Source organism: Chlorocebus sabaeus, chromosome 9, assembly GCF_047675955.1.
Source record: "Chlorocebus sabaeus isolate Y175 chromosome 9, mChlSab1.0.hap1, whole genome shotgun sequence".
Classification (NCBI taxonomy): Eukaryota; Metazoa; Chordata; class Mammalia; order Primates; family Cercopithecidae; genus Chlorocebus; species Chlorocebus sabaeus.
The window spans coordinates 78,241,909-78,255,943 of NC_132912.1; the positions used below are offsets into that span (position 1 = coordinate 78,241,909).

The following is a 14,035-nucleotide window of genomic DNA, read 5'->3' on the forward strand; positions in this document are numbered from 1 at the left end:
CTATTAAAGGCATTCAATTTTATAAGGGAAGCAGAGTATAAAAGTTTGGAAAATTTGCAGCCTGACAATGCAATAGAAAAGAAAATCCCATTTTCTGAGGTAAAATTCAACTGGCTGCAGAAATGTGCATAAGTAACTAGGAACCTAATGTTAATCTCCAAGACAATGGAGAAAATGTCTCCAGGACATGTCGGAGGTCTTCACAGCGGCTCTTCCCATTACAGACCCAGAGGACTAGGAAGAAAATGTGGTTTTGTGGGCCAGGCCCTGGGTCCCCATCCTGTATGCAGCTTAGGGACTTGGTGCCTTGCATCTCAGCCACCCTAGTCATGGCTGAAAGGGAACAATGTAGAGCTTGGGTTGTGGCTTCAGAGGGTGCAAGCCCCAAGTCTTGGCAACTTCCACATGGTGTTGAGCCTGTGAGTGCACAGAAGTCAAGAACTGAGGTTTGGGAACCTCTGCCTAGATTTCAGAGGATGTATGGGAATGCCTGGATGCCCAGGCAGAAATGTGCTGCAGGGGCAGGGCCCTCATGGAGAACCTCTGCTAGGGAGGGAAGGGAATTGTGGGGTTGGAGCCCCCACACAGAGTCCCTACTGGGACACACCTAGTAGAGCTGTGAGAAGAGGGCCACGGCCTTCCAGACCCCAGAATGGTAGATCCACCAACAGCTTGCACCATGTGCCTGGAAGTGCCACAGACACTCAACACCGGCCAGTGAAAGCAGCCAGGAGGAAAGCCGTACCCTGCAAAGCCACAGAAGTGGAGCTGCCCAAGACCACCTCTTGCATCAGCATGACCCTAATGTGAGACATGGAGTCAAAGGAGATCATTTTGGAACTTTAAGATTGTACTCCCCTGCTGGATTTCAGACTTGCATGGGGTCCATAGCCCCTTTGCTTTGCCCAATTTCTCCCATTTGGAATGGCTAATGCCTGTACCCCCCACCCCCTGCCCACTGTACCTAGAAAGTAACTAACCTGCTTTTGATTTTACAGGCTCATTGGTGGAAGGGACTTGGCTTTTCTCAGATGAGACTTTGGACTGTGGACTTTTGAGTTAATGCTGAAATGAGTTAAGACTTTAGGGGACTGTTGGGAAGGCATGATTGGTTTTGAAATGTGAAGACAAGGATGTAAGATTTGGGAGGGGCCAAAGGTAGAATGATATGGTTTGACTGTGTCCCCACCCAAATCTCATCTTGAGTTCCCACATGTCGTGGGAGGGACCCAGTGGGAGGTAATTGAATCATGGGGACAAGTCTTTCCCATGCTGTTCTCATGATAGTGAATAAGTATCCAGATCTGATGGTTTTTAAAAGAGGAGTTCCCCTGCACAAGCTCCCTCTCTCTGCCTGCTACCATCCAGGTAAGATGTAACTTGCTCCTCCTTGCCTTCTGCCATGATTGGGAGGCTTCCACAGCCACATGGAACTGTAAATCCCATTAAACCTCTTTCTTTTGTAAATTGCCCAGTCTTGGGTATGTCTTTATCAGCAGCATAAAAATGGACTAGTACACTAGCCAAGTGACTTAAGAACCTTGGAGGTGAATCTTTGAGCACCAGCTGGATTCAGACTGTTAAATGACTGCAGGCTCAGTCAACATCTAACTGCAGCTCTATAACATAGCCTGAACCATAACCCAATGAAGCTGCTTTTAAATTCCTGCAGTTTCCACAGAAACCATGAGAGATAATACATTATTGTTGTCAACTTAAGCCATTACATTTTGGAGTGACATGTTATGAAGCAGTAATAGCTAATACACCATCACAGATTCTATTTCCATTTGTATGTGTTAGACCTTTTGAGCATTTCTCACGTCTACTCTATTTTCTCCATTCTTTCTTCTCTATTTACTTCAATGTGGTTATATTCCAGTGACCTGTCTTAGGGTTCTCTATCCCCATATTCTGTTTGTTCAATTGCTATTAAACTTATGCATTTACTTCTTTATTTTTTTTCTCATTTTTAGAGATGGGATCTTGCTATATTGCTCAGGCTGGAGTGCAGTGGCTATTCACAGGTGCCATCCCACTACTTATCAGCTTGGGAGTTTTGACCTACTCCATTTCCAACCTGGGCTGGTTCATCTCACCTTGTGCAACTAGGTGGTCCCCTACTCCTGGGGGGTCACCATACTGATGCCAAACTTAGTGCAGAAACTCAACTGTCATAACGCTACAGCCAAGAACTCCTGGACTCAAGTGATCCTCCTACTTCAGGTGAGGCTGGAAGATATTTTCACTCCAGTTATCCAGAGTGGAAAGACACCAAAATAAGTGTAGACCCTAAAATGATCACATCTTAGTAATAGGTCTAAATAAGCCCCAGAGTAAAGGCTGCTCAGCCCACTCTAACCAATTTTTAAATAAAGATCAAAACAACCAAGCTGATGTACAAGTAATTTAACCAACTGCCAAAATAAAATTCAACACACTTTAAAGAAAGACAAGGAAGTCCAGACACTTGACAATTTAACACCACAATATCCAGCATTAATTTAACACATTCTAGACATACAAAGAAACAGAAAAATGTATATAACTACAGGAATATTCAGTCAGTAGAAACAGATTTGGAAAAAAGAGATGATAAGATTAGCAGATTAAAAACTTAAGACCTTAAAAGTATATGCTCAAGGATTTAAAATATGAACATGATGAGGAGAGAAACAGAAGTTATAAAAATTAACCAAATGTAATTTTTAGACTTGAAAAATGCATATGTAAAATAAAAACTCAACTTATTAGCTGATTAGGCACTGCAGCAAAAAAGAGATCAGTGAACTTGAAGATACAGCAATAGAAAATATACAAATATATAGATGGGGGAAAAGTATTAATATTGAGGAAGAATGAGCAGAACATCAGTGATCTGTGGAACAGTATCTACCAGACAAACATTTATGTAATTGAAATCCCAGAAGAAGAAGAGAAAACGAAGTGAGACACTTGAAAAAGTAATGATTGAGGGTGGCCACGGTGGCTCATGCCTGTAATACCAGCACTTTGGGAGGACAAGGCCAGTAGATTACCTAAGGTCACAAGTTCAAGACAAGGCTGGACAACATGGTGAAACCCTGTCTCTACTGAAAATACAAAAATTAGCTGGGCATGGTGGCAGGCATCTGTAATCCCAGCTACTCAGGAAGCTGAGGCAGGAGAATTGCTCAAACCCAGGAGGCAGAGGTTGCAGTGAGCCGACATTGCACCATTGCACTCCAGCCTGGGAGACAAGAGTGAAACTCCATTCCAATAAAAGAAAAAAAAGTAATGGTTGAAACTGTTCCACATTTGATAAAAAATTTTTAAATCCACAGATCCAAGATCTGTTTGCAGAGTGAGCTTGGATCAGATTAAATAAAGACAATAAACCCAAGAGAAGGAACACAAAGAAAATCAAACCACAATATCTCATCATTGCACAAGTTATCGATTTATTGCCTCTTGAAAACAAATTTATTCTTCACTATGTGCTTTGTTATAATGAATTGGACTCTTTATAATTATTTCTCCTATACAGTGAGCATAATATTAAGTTTTCTCAGTGCTAGATGCTGGAGGGATATTGCAAGTTAAAAGGGTGCTTCTCTTTCTGGTCCAATTTGCTGCTGTTTTGTTTCTTCTTATTCTTGTACAGCAAATATATGTGTGCAAAGTATATTTCTGTCAACTGAACGTATGTGAGGAAACATCTTAGTGGCACGCTGTCCCTGCTGCAAGAGAGGGCACATAGTGCCTCAGTGACCTTGCAGCTCTGGCCTGAATCTGGTGACCACCTCACTGAAGTCCTCCAAAGTATACAATGCAATTAAATACTCATGCTAGAAGTGGCATCCCAACTCCCTCTGCATGACTGTCCACAAACCTCTGCTCATCTGAATCCTGGAAGGTTGTTTGATTCTGTCCAGGGATTGTGGACCAATTCTAATCCAGATAACTCAGTGAACTTCTCTGCCATTCAGTGGGCAATTTTCCTCAATGAGAATTGAATACCAGCTTCTATAGTTAGACACCCATTCCAAATTCATTCTTCATTGAGCACTCCCTTTAGCCCTGAGGGGTCCTTTCAAAATGTTCTTACATGATGATTCACTTTCTCTTGCTACTTTTAAAGTTCTCTCTTTGCCATTATCTTCTGGAAGGTGGACTATTATGTGTCTAGGTATGGAATTTTTTGCATTTATCCTATTTGGAGTTTGTTGAGCATCATTTATATGCTAGTTAATGTTTTAAATTTAATTTGAGAAGTTTTTTGCCGTTATTTCTTCAAGTATTCTCTCTACCACTCACCACATCTGGGACTCCCACTATGTGTGTGTTGGTATGCTTGATGGTGTTCCACAGAACAAAGAGGTTGGAGGCTCTTTGTTTTCTATACTGTTTTAATCTTTTGGTTTTCTGATTTTTAACTGACCTGTCTTCAAGTCAGCTGATTCTGTCTTCTTCCAGTTAAAACCTGCTTTTGAGTTCCTCTAGTAAAGTTTTCATTTCAGTTATTGAACTTTTTAACTCCAGAATTTCTACTTAGCTCTGTTTGTAAAATTTCACCTCTTTACCAATATTTTCTATTTGGTGACACATCATTCTCTTATTTTCCTTTACTCTGTAGACATAATTTTATTTATTTCTTTGCATACATAATAGATAACTTAAATATATGTCTAATAAGTTTGACATCTGAGTTCCTAAAGGGTAGTTTCTATTGGCTGTTTTTTCATCTATATGGGTCAATTTTCCTGTTTATTTTCATAACTTTTTCTTAAAAACTGGCCATTTTCAATCATTAAAAAGTTAGGAAACAACAGGTACTGGAAAGGATGTGGAGAAATAGGAACAATTTTACACTGTTGGTGGGACTGTAAACTAGTTCAACCGTAGTGGAAAACAGTGTGGTGATTCCTCAAGAATCTAGAGCTAGAAATACCATTTGACCCAGCCATCCCATTACTGGATATATACCCAAAGGGATTATAAATCATGCTGCTATAAAGACACATGCACACATATGTTTATTGCAGCTTACTATTCACAATAGCAAAGACTTGGAATCAACCCAAATGTCCATCAGTGACAGACTGGATTAAGAAAATGTGGCACATATACACCATGGAATACTATGCAGCCATAAAAAAGGATGAGTTTGTGTCCTTTGTAGGGACATGGATGCAGCTGGAAACCATCATTCTCAGCAAACTGTCGCCAGAACAGAAAACTAAACACCACATATTCTCACTCGTAGGTGGGAATTGAGCAATGAGATCACTTGGACACAGGAAGGGAAACATCACACACTGGGGCCTATTGTGGGGATGGGGGGAGGGGGGAGGGATAGCATTAGGAGATATACCTAATGTAAATGGTGAGTTAATGGGTGCAGCACACCAACATGGCACATGTATACATATGTAACAAACCTGCATGTTGTGCACATGTACCCTAGAACTTAAAGTATAATAAAAATAAATAAATAAAATAAAATAAAAACTGGCCATTTTGAGTAATATTTTGTATCAATTCCTGAAGTCAGATACTTCCCTTCCATAATAATCATTGTTGTTAGTTTCTTTAGTGATTTTTCCCATACCAATTACATAAAGTCTGTATGTTTTGTCATGTGCAGTCATTGAAGGCTCTGCAGTTAGCTTAATGATCAGCTAATGACTGGGCAGTGATTTCCTTAAATCCCTTGAACCAATAAGGCTTACAGCCTTTGCTGATGCACTCACCATGTTAAGTCATGCCTTTAATGCTCTGGCAGATTGTTTACAACTCTGCCTAACACTTCACTTCCTACTAGCACAGAGCCTCAAAATCAGCCAGAGGTAAAAGCTTAGCACCTTCTCAGATATTTTCTGAGAATGCACACAGTCCTGGACATGCTCACAACCTTTGACATGTGCATAACCCACTAGATTCCTAGTTGATTTCCAAAGGCCCCTGTGAACATTTCATGCCCTGGTTTTATCTTTTCAGCTCCTATCCAACCTATTGTTAGCTTCAGCTGGTAATGCTGCCTTAGGCAGCTGAGATTTTTTTTTTTTTTTTTTTAATACCACTGTTTATAACAAATGTCTGAAGGTAGGGCTGTTTTCCAAGTGGGATTAAAGAAAGACAAGCCCTGAAAATTGAATTTTTAAGCAAGCTGCTCTACAAGCCAAATAGTGAAAATTCTCTAGAGATGGGACTTCGAGGAGCTCCAAACTTGTACTGCCCTTCCAGTGGCTGATCATATAGTTATAATGCCGTTAGCCTTCAAGACCATGACAAGAAAACTGGGGAGAGGCAAGTTAAAGTGCCATGTGGCTCACTGTTCTTATAGAAATTTAGCTGTTTTCCTTGACTAATCACTTCTCAGATTGTTGCAAGCTTTCAGTTTATTTCCAGAGTTCTGAAAAAGTTAATTTTGGCTAGTGTTCTCATTGCTTTTATGGAGAAGCATATTTTCATAGGTCCTTACTCTGTCATTTCAGAAGTAGATCCTGATTTTTTTAAGTCTCATTTACAATGCATCCAAAAGCATGAAATGTTTAAGGATAAGTTTAACAAACTTGAGCAAGACCTGTGTAGAAAATGAAAACTGAAAATGCATTCCTGGAAGACATTAAGAAAAATGTAAATCAATGGAGAAACATACCATGTTCATGAATTGAAATGCTCAATATTGTCAATATGGTATTTCTCTCCAAATTGATCCATAGATTCAATACAAAATTGACAGACCGAAACATTTATATGAAAATGCAATGGGCCTAGAATTGTTCAATGATTTTGAAAAAGAACACAGTTGAAATACTTTAGCTTATTTCAAGATTTGCTATAAAGCTGCATATGGTGTGGTAGTGAAACAGAATGTAGAGTTCTAAAACAGAACATATGTAGGATCAGTTGCTTGTCAGATGTTATGTTGTTTTATTTTGTTTGTTTGTTTTGAGATGGAGTCTTGCTCTGTTGTCCAGGCTGGAGGGCAGTGGTGAGATCTCAGCTCACTGCAACCTCTGCCTCGTGGGTTTAAGCCATTCTCCTGCCTCAGTCTCCCAAACAGCTGGAATTACAGGCACCTGTCACCATGCCCAGCTAATTTTTTTTATTTTTAGTGAGACGAAGTTTCGTCATGTTGACGAGGCTTGTCTCAAACTCCTGACCTCAAGTGATCTGCCTGCCTTGGTCTCCCAAAGTGCTGGGATTACAGGCCTGAGCAACTGCACCTGGCCTGCTATGGTTTTTATATACTTTGTTCCAAAAACAAACCATAGTGAAATTTGGTCCCTAGTATGGTGGTATCAGGAGAAGGGGCCAAATGGGAGGTGTTTGGATCATAGGGGAAGATTCTCATGAATAGATTAATGCCTGGAGTTCTCTTTCTCTTAATTCCCACAAAAGTTGGTTATTAAGAGCTTCCCCACATCCCCATACACAATTGTTGCTTCTTCTCTTGCTGTGTGATTTCTGCACACATCAGATCCCCTTTGCTGTCTGCCATGAGTGGAAGAAGTCTGAGGCCCTCACCAGATGCAGATACCCAATCATGAAATATCCAACCATCAGAATCATGAACCAAATACAGTTTTTATAAGTATATATATATATATTAGCAGCCTCAGGTTTTTCTTTAGAGCAACACAAATAAGCTAAGACATCAACACATCAACAAAAGTGGCAACATAATTTACTTCAAAAATGGTACCTTTGTCCAAAAATGGTGCATTTCCAACTGTATTCCAAAAGTTGAAAAAAACCAAAAAACAAAAACAAAAAAAAACCTGACTGCTCTGCCTGTGGAGTACCAATTCTTTTAGTTTTTTGTTTTTGTTTTTGTTTTTTTTTTTTGTTTATTTTTTTGAGACAGGTTCTCACTCTGCTGCCCAGGCTGGAGTGCAGTGGCATGATCTTGGCTCACTGCCACTTCCCCTCCCTGGTTCAAGTGATTCTCCAGTCTTAGCCTCCCAAGTAGCTGGGATTACAGGCACCACAATGCCCAGTTAATTTTTGTATTTTCAGTAGAGACAGGGTTTCACCATGTTTGCCAGGCTAGTCTCGAACTCCTGACCTCAAGTGATCTACCCACCTCAGCCTCTCGAAGTGGTGGGATTACAGGCATGAGCCACCACACCCAGCCTACTTTTTTTTTTGTCCAAAAAAATTGGAACAGATCCTGTACTTTCTTAATAAACTTGCTTTCACTTTACTGTATGGACTCACCCCAAATTCTTTCTTGCATAAGATCCAAGAACCCTCTATTGGGGTCTGGAATTGGGACCCCCTTCCAGTAACATCTTTCTGGAAAATCACAAAGAGGCTACACTGAGGAGATCTCCAACCCAGAGGAAATAGACTGCTGCACTGATTGGCCAACTTTGGATAAGTGGTGGCATACCCAGGTAAATGATGGGATTGGGTTAGAAGCCCAACTTAGGGGATTTAGAGTCTCTCCTAAGACATAGAGGGTTAAAAGCCTTTCTTTATGAAAGACAAGGACACTTGACTGAACTTGGGTTTGAGGCCCAACTTAGGAAGGTTAGAGTCCTTCCTAAGATTTAAGGAGTTGGAGATCCCTCTCAGTAAAGTCCATTGCAGCTAAGAACGAATTTGGCCTTATAGAATGTTAACCACTGTTCTCTTTGTATTGATCTGCCTTGCACACTTTGCTGATGGCTGTGGATGACAGGATTAGGCAAGTACAGGATCATGGGGCATGGGGAGCTTTTTCCTTCCCAAAACGGGGAACTTGAGAGCTGACAGGATTGCTGGAAAATATCCCTTCGTGACCAACAAGCAGCTGCCTGAACTTTTGATTCAGTGTTGCTGCAGTGGGTGGGTCTTTATCTGGCCTTCCTGAGCACCTTGCCTTCCCCACCCTGCCACCAGCAATGTTTTTCTCCCTTTCTTTCCTTTCTCTTTCTACTGTTTCTGTTACTCAGGGTGACCATCTAGCCCAGAGAGAACATGTTGAAAAATGCTATTGGGATCTTGACCTTGTAACCATGTAGTGGTACTTCCTCTTAGTCTCTGACATCTGGAGGACAGGAACTGGGGGTTTATGTCAGCCCTAAAAATTATCTTCAGCAGTTAAAAACCATTGCAAGCTCAAAATTGGCCACCTCTAGGCCCCTCCTGGAAAGGGTAATGGAAACTGCCCAATGCTGTAGCTCAGCAGTTAAAGTTTGCCATTTTACAATGGCAACCTGGTTTCAATTCCCAGTTTAGAGAATGAGTCCTTTTCTGGTTTGATATCTGTGTGACCTTTACCATTTTTTTTTCTCCTCCTCTATGAACCACTTTGAATTTTCCTTTCTCTAAGCACCTGGGAAGTTATCGTTGGTAAAGTTCAAAAGCCAGAAATATTGGCCGTTTGGCATGGCTAAAGTTGGATAATTTAAAAGAACTTTTTTTTTTCAAGTGCTATGGCTAAAAAATCAGCTTAATTAAAAGTGGATATTCAAGCTCAAATGGTGTGGGACTCCTTGGGGAAAACTCATTTTCCTCATGAAACCCTAGGAATTGAAAGTGGTTAGATTCCTCTCAAAATCTAAAATTTTTCTTCTGTTTTGCATTGCATTATTTGATTTTTTTAACATTTGGGGTATCAGAAATTACTTCACATCATGAGAGAACTTTGGTGTGTAATAACTAGGTAAGAAATATACTTTTAAGGATAGCTAATGGCAGTTATGGGGGGATGCATGGCTCTTTGCATGCTTGGATCAGAGAAGCATGCTCCTGGCTGCCTGGAAGGTATGGACATATTCCCTCACTAAGAGATAAGACTCCCATGGGAGATGGGCTAATTCCCTCTTTTGGGGATCTAGGATCTGGTATAAAAATGGGACCCTTAATTTTTTGGCATCTGTTTTGCCTTCCAGCTGTGCCTGCTTATTAGGCCCTAGAAATTGCATGCTTTAAAGAGAAAATTAGAAACTGGCAAATGAAAAATCTTACAACTACTGAATATTTTTCTGTGTGTTCACATGTGTTGCATGTGTGATATGGAAAAGCTGTGATTAATTGGCTTAAAAGTAATAATGGCCAGGCACAGTGGATCATGCCTGTAATCCCAGCACTTTGGGAGGCCAAGGCGGGAGGATTGCCTGAGGTCAGGAGTTTGAAACTAGCCTAACCAACATGGTAAAACCCCATCTCTACTAAAGATACAAAAAATTAGCCAGGTGTGGTGGTGGGTACCTGTAATCCCAGCTACTCGGAGGCTGGAGCAGGAGAATCATTTGAACCAGGGAGGCAAAGGGTACTGTAGGCCGAGATTGAGCCACTGCACTCCAGCCTGGGTGACAGGGTGAGACTCGGTCTCAAAAAAAATAAGAATAATAATAAGTGCTTAAATAAAATATTTGTCAGAAAAGTAAAAACTGTTATGTCTTTTAGATCACATGACTTAAGTAATCTTTTGGGCATAGAAAGAGTTCTACATGTAGAGCATTTAAGAAAAGTGAAATGTGTTTTTGGTAAAAGATTATAAGAAGTCATGGGAATGTAAATTTTTTTGCCTAAAGGGTTAAAGAATTATTTTAAGTTAGATAGGATAAAGCTGAAGGTTTAAACAAGTTGTGGAAGGTCTGTGAAAAATTAATAGTGTAAAATAAATTCTGTATGTGAACATATTAGCTAAAGTTAAAGGAGTATTATTTAGTTTTTCTGTAAACTGAACATTAAAATAAAAGCACAACAGGCTGGGCACGGTGGCTCATGCCTGTAACCCCAGCACTTTGGGAGGCCGAGATGGGCAGATCACGAGGTCAGGAGATCAACACCATCCTGGCTAACACAGTGAAACCCTGTCTCTACTAAACATACAAAAAACAAATTAGCCAGGCGTGGTGGCAGGTGCCTGTAGTCCCAGCTACACAGGAGGCTGAGGCAGGAGAATGGTGTGAACCCAGGGGGCGGAGCCGAGATTGCACCACTGCACTCCAACCTGGGCGATAGAGCGAGACTCCATCTCAAAAAAAAAATTAAAAAAAAAAAAAAGCACAACAGATTTTTCTGACAGCACTGGTTTGCTCTTTAACAAAAATTTGTAAAGGTTTTAGAAGATTAATGAAAATCTTACCTTATGGTCAAACATTATAATTGGATGGATTTGTCTGTAAAGTTTTATTAAGAATTGGGTTTAACATTAATAGTACACTAATATAAAGGTGAAATTTGGCTTATTTGGTATAAAAATCATACAGGAAACATTGTCAAATATAAAATGGTGTTTGGCTTTCTTTGGGCTGTATTTGTTTAAATATGTTATCGTATGTGTTCCAAAATATGAGAAACTCCTACAATCCTGATATAGTTTATGTTATGAATAATTATAGTTGTTATGTAAAATTTTTGTATGCTATAGAAGTAACCAAAATATCCTTGTCAACTGTGGCTTTAATAGTGGCTGTCCTAAGACTTTTTGTCATCCACAAACAATTGTCTTGTTTTGATCCTCTTTAAAAGGTGGTTTATAGTCAGCTATAAGACTTTGACAGGTGTTTTTGAATGCAGATTTTTGATGACTTTGGAGATTGTGACATCAGAATAGAGGAAAAACTTTCAGGACTCTCATGGTGAGCTGAAATGTTCATGAATATCAAGCAGAACAGAAGTTAACTGCACAGACTGTACTAATAGAAGACTGAAGTAGTCTTTTCTAACTTTTTGCTTAAAATTTTGCTTATCCTTTGTTTTGTTTTTCAGAGTCAGGAAAACTTTTCTTTTGAGTCAGGAAAACAACCTTTAACAATTAAGTAAAGTGTACTCCTGTGAACAAAATTTGGAGCCTATTTGTTTCTCTCTACCTAATTTCTCCAGAATTTGGAAACTATTTGTGAGTATTCTTAACTTATGGAAATAAAGTTATTTGCATTAGTGCAATAAGAATCTGTTTTCATTTGTAACAGGACACAATTGGGAAAACTGATTCTTTTACCAAGGCTTTTACTGGAATGGTGTGCTTTCTTTTAAGAAATCAAACTTGACTTACAGAGCCAATAAAAGCCCCTTGGAAACACTGGCCTTATATATTGTCTACGCAGTCTCTGTGTAGTGTTCCTAACCTGGGATGAGTAAAGAATGTCACTTTTTAACAGTCCCAGGAGCCCCCAAGTTATCTTGGAACCTGACAAGGAAAGGAATTTACCCAATAATAGATATTATAGTGTACAAACCCACGGCTGGGCTCAGCTTTAGAAAAAAGTCTTATCTGAGATTCCTTATAAAACAGAGTTCTATCAAAGCCAATTTAGAAAGCCTATGTGAAAAATACTTATTCTTGCTGCACTTAGTATGAATAATCAGGCCAAGTATAATAAAGTAAATCAGTCTTACTGTGATTGGTCTTTAGTAAAAATGGGAAACTGGAGAGAGAAAAAAATTGTTTCAAGAACTATGGTACAACTATTACTAGATTCTAGTCTCATTCACTGTTTTTGAATTTTTTCTGCAATTTAGACTAACTCTTCTTATTTCTGTTAACCAACCAGTGATCTCTGGCTGTTGCTCAGAAGAAACAAGAGGGGTGGGTAATATAAAATCCAGATCAATATTCTTATTCTGGACACAGATTGGAATCAGCTAACAACCCCATATCGGGTTGGTTCCAACAATTGCCCAGTTCATGGAAAGCCTCTAATTTTGTTTATTTGGGGTAATTTTGCTTATTTTGCTTTATGGTTGTGGAATATATTGCTGTTGTACTCTTTGTGTAGGAATGCAGGATATGTTTGCTGAATGTTTTCTTAAATTGAACTCTTATTCCTCTTCCAGATACCATCTTTTGTTGGAACTCAGTTACAAATAACCCTCACCATACCAACACTTTCTGAATGAGCTCTTCTCTACCTTGAAGGCAAAAGACTCAGTAGTTAGGCTGGAATATTATCACCCCTATTCAGCCTGAAGAAGTTACAGAAAATGGATCTTCATCTCTCTACAACCTTTAGGATTAAGTGTTCTTTTATAACAGGGAGGGGGGAAATGTCAGAGGCATTTGAATCAAAGCAACTCCATTTCAAATAGGGGCTAAGTAAAATAAGGCTAAGACCTGCTGGGCTGCTGCATTCCCAAGAGGTTAAGACATTCTAAGTCACAGGATGGGATAGGAGATCAGCAGAAGATGCGGGTCATAAAGATCTTGTGGATAAAACAGGTTGCAGTAAAGAAGCCAGCCAAAACATCAAAACCAAGATGGTGACATAAGTGATTTCTGGTTGTCTGCACTGCTACACTCCCACCAGCACCACAGCAGTTTACAAATGCCATGGCAATGTCAGGAGGTTACCCTACATGTTCTAAAATGGGGAGGAACCCTCAGTTCCAGGAATTGCCAACCCCTTTCCCAGAAAATTCGTGAAAAATTCACCCTTTGTTTAGCATATAAACAAGAAATAACTGTAAAAATGGGCAACAGCAGAACACCACTGCTCTTCCTATGGAGTAGCCATTCTTTTATTCCTTTACTTTCATAATAAACTTGCTTTGACTTAAAAAAAAAACTTGACCCTTACCTTATGCCGTGTATAAAAATTAACTCACAATGAATCAGGAGGTATTCCTTTTGCCTGACTGCCTTTGAACTTGGACATCATTTTTCTCCATCTTCAGACTTGAACTGAAACATCAGCGCTTCCTGAGTCTTGATCTGCTGTTCTGTGGACTAGAACTGCACTATTGGCTCTCTTGGGTTTTCAGCTTAACAACTGCAGATCTTGGAATTTGTCAGCCTTCACAAATACTTGAGTTAATTTCTTAAAATAAATATATTCATATGTATGTATATAAAATACTTATCTGTCTACCTATCTTCTACTGATTTTTTTTTTCCTCTGGAGAACCCTGACTAGTACAGCTACATATAGTGTGGTATTGGTGTAAAGATCAATAAAACAGAATGCAGAATTCAAAACAAAACATATATAGAATTAACTGCCAACAAATATGACAAAGTAGTCTACATAGAAAAGGGTAGTTTTTTCCCCAAATGCTGCTAATAACAACTGTATTTTCACATAAAAAATGAAAGTGGACACTTAACTCATGT

At 39.4% G+C, this 14,035-nt stretch overlaps 1 protein-coding gene across 1 annotated transcript in view; it reads left to right on the forward strand.

Moving 5' to 3' along the window:
- Positions 1 to 13,781, forward strand: part of LOC119627931 (uncharacterized) — a 34,942-nt gene extending 21,161 nt beyond the window's left edge. Inside the window, exon 4 of the mRNA XM_038009181.2 lies at positions 11,695 to 13,781. Within this exon, the coding sequence (XP_037865109.2) occupies positions 11,695 to 11,717 (23 nt within the window). The 3' untranslated portion in view covers positions 11,718 to 13,781. The remainder of the gene's footprint in view (positions 1 to 11,694) is intronic.
- The last annotated feature ends 254 nt before the right edge of the window (positions 13,782 to 14,035 follow it).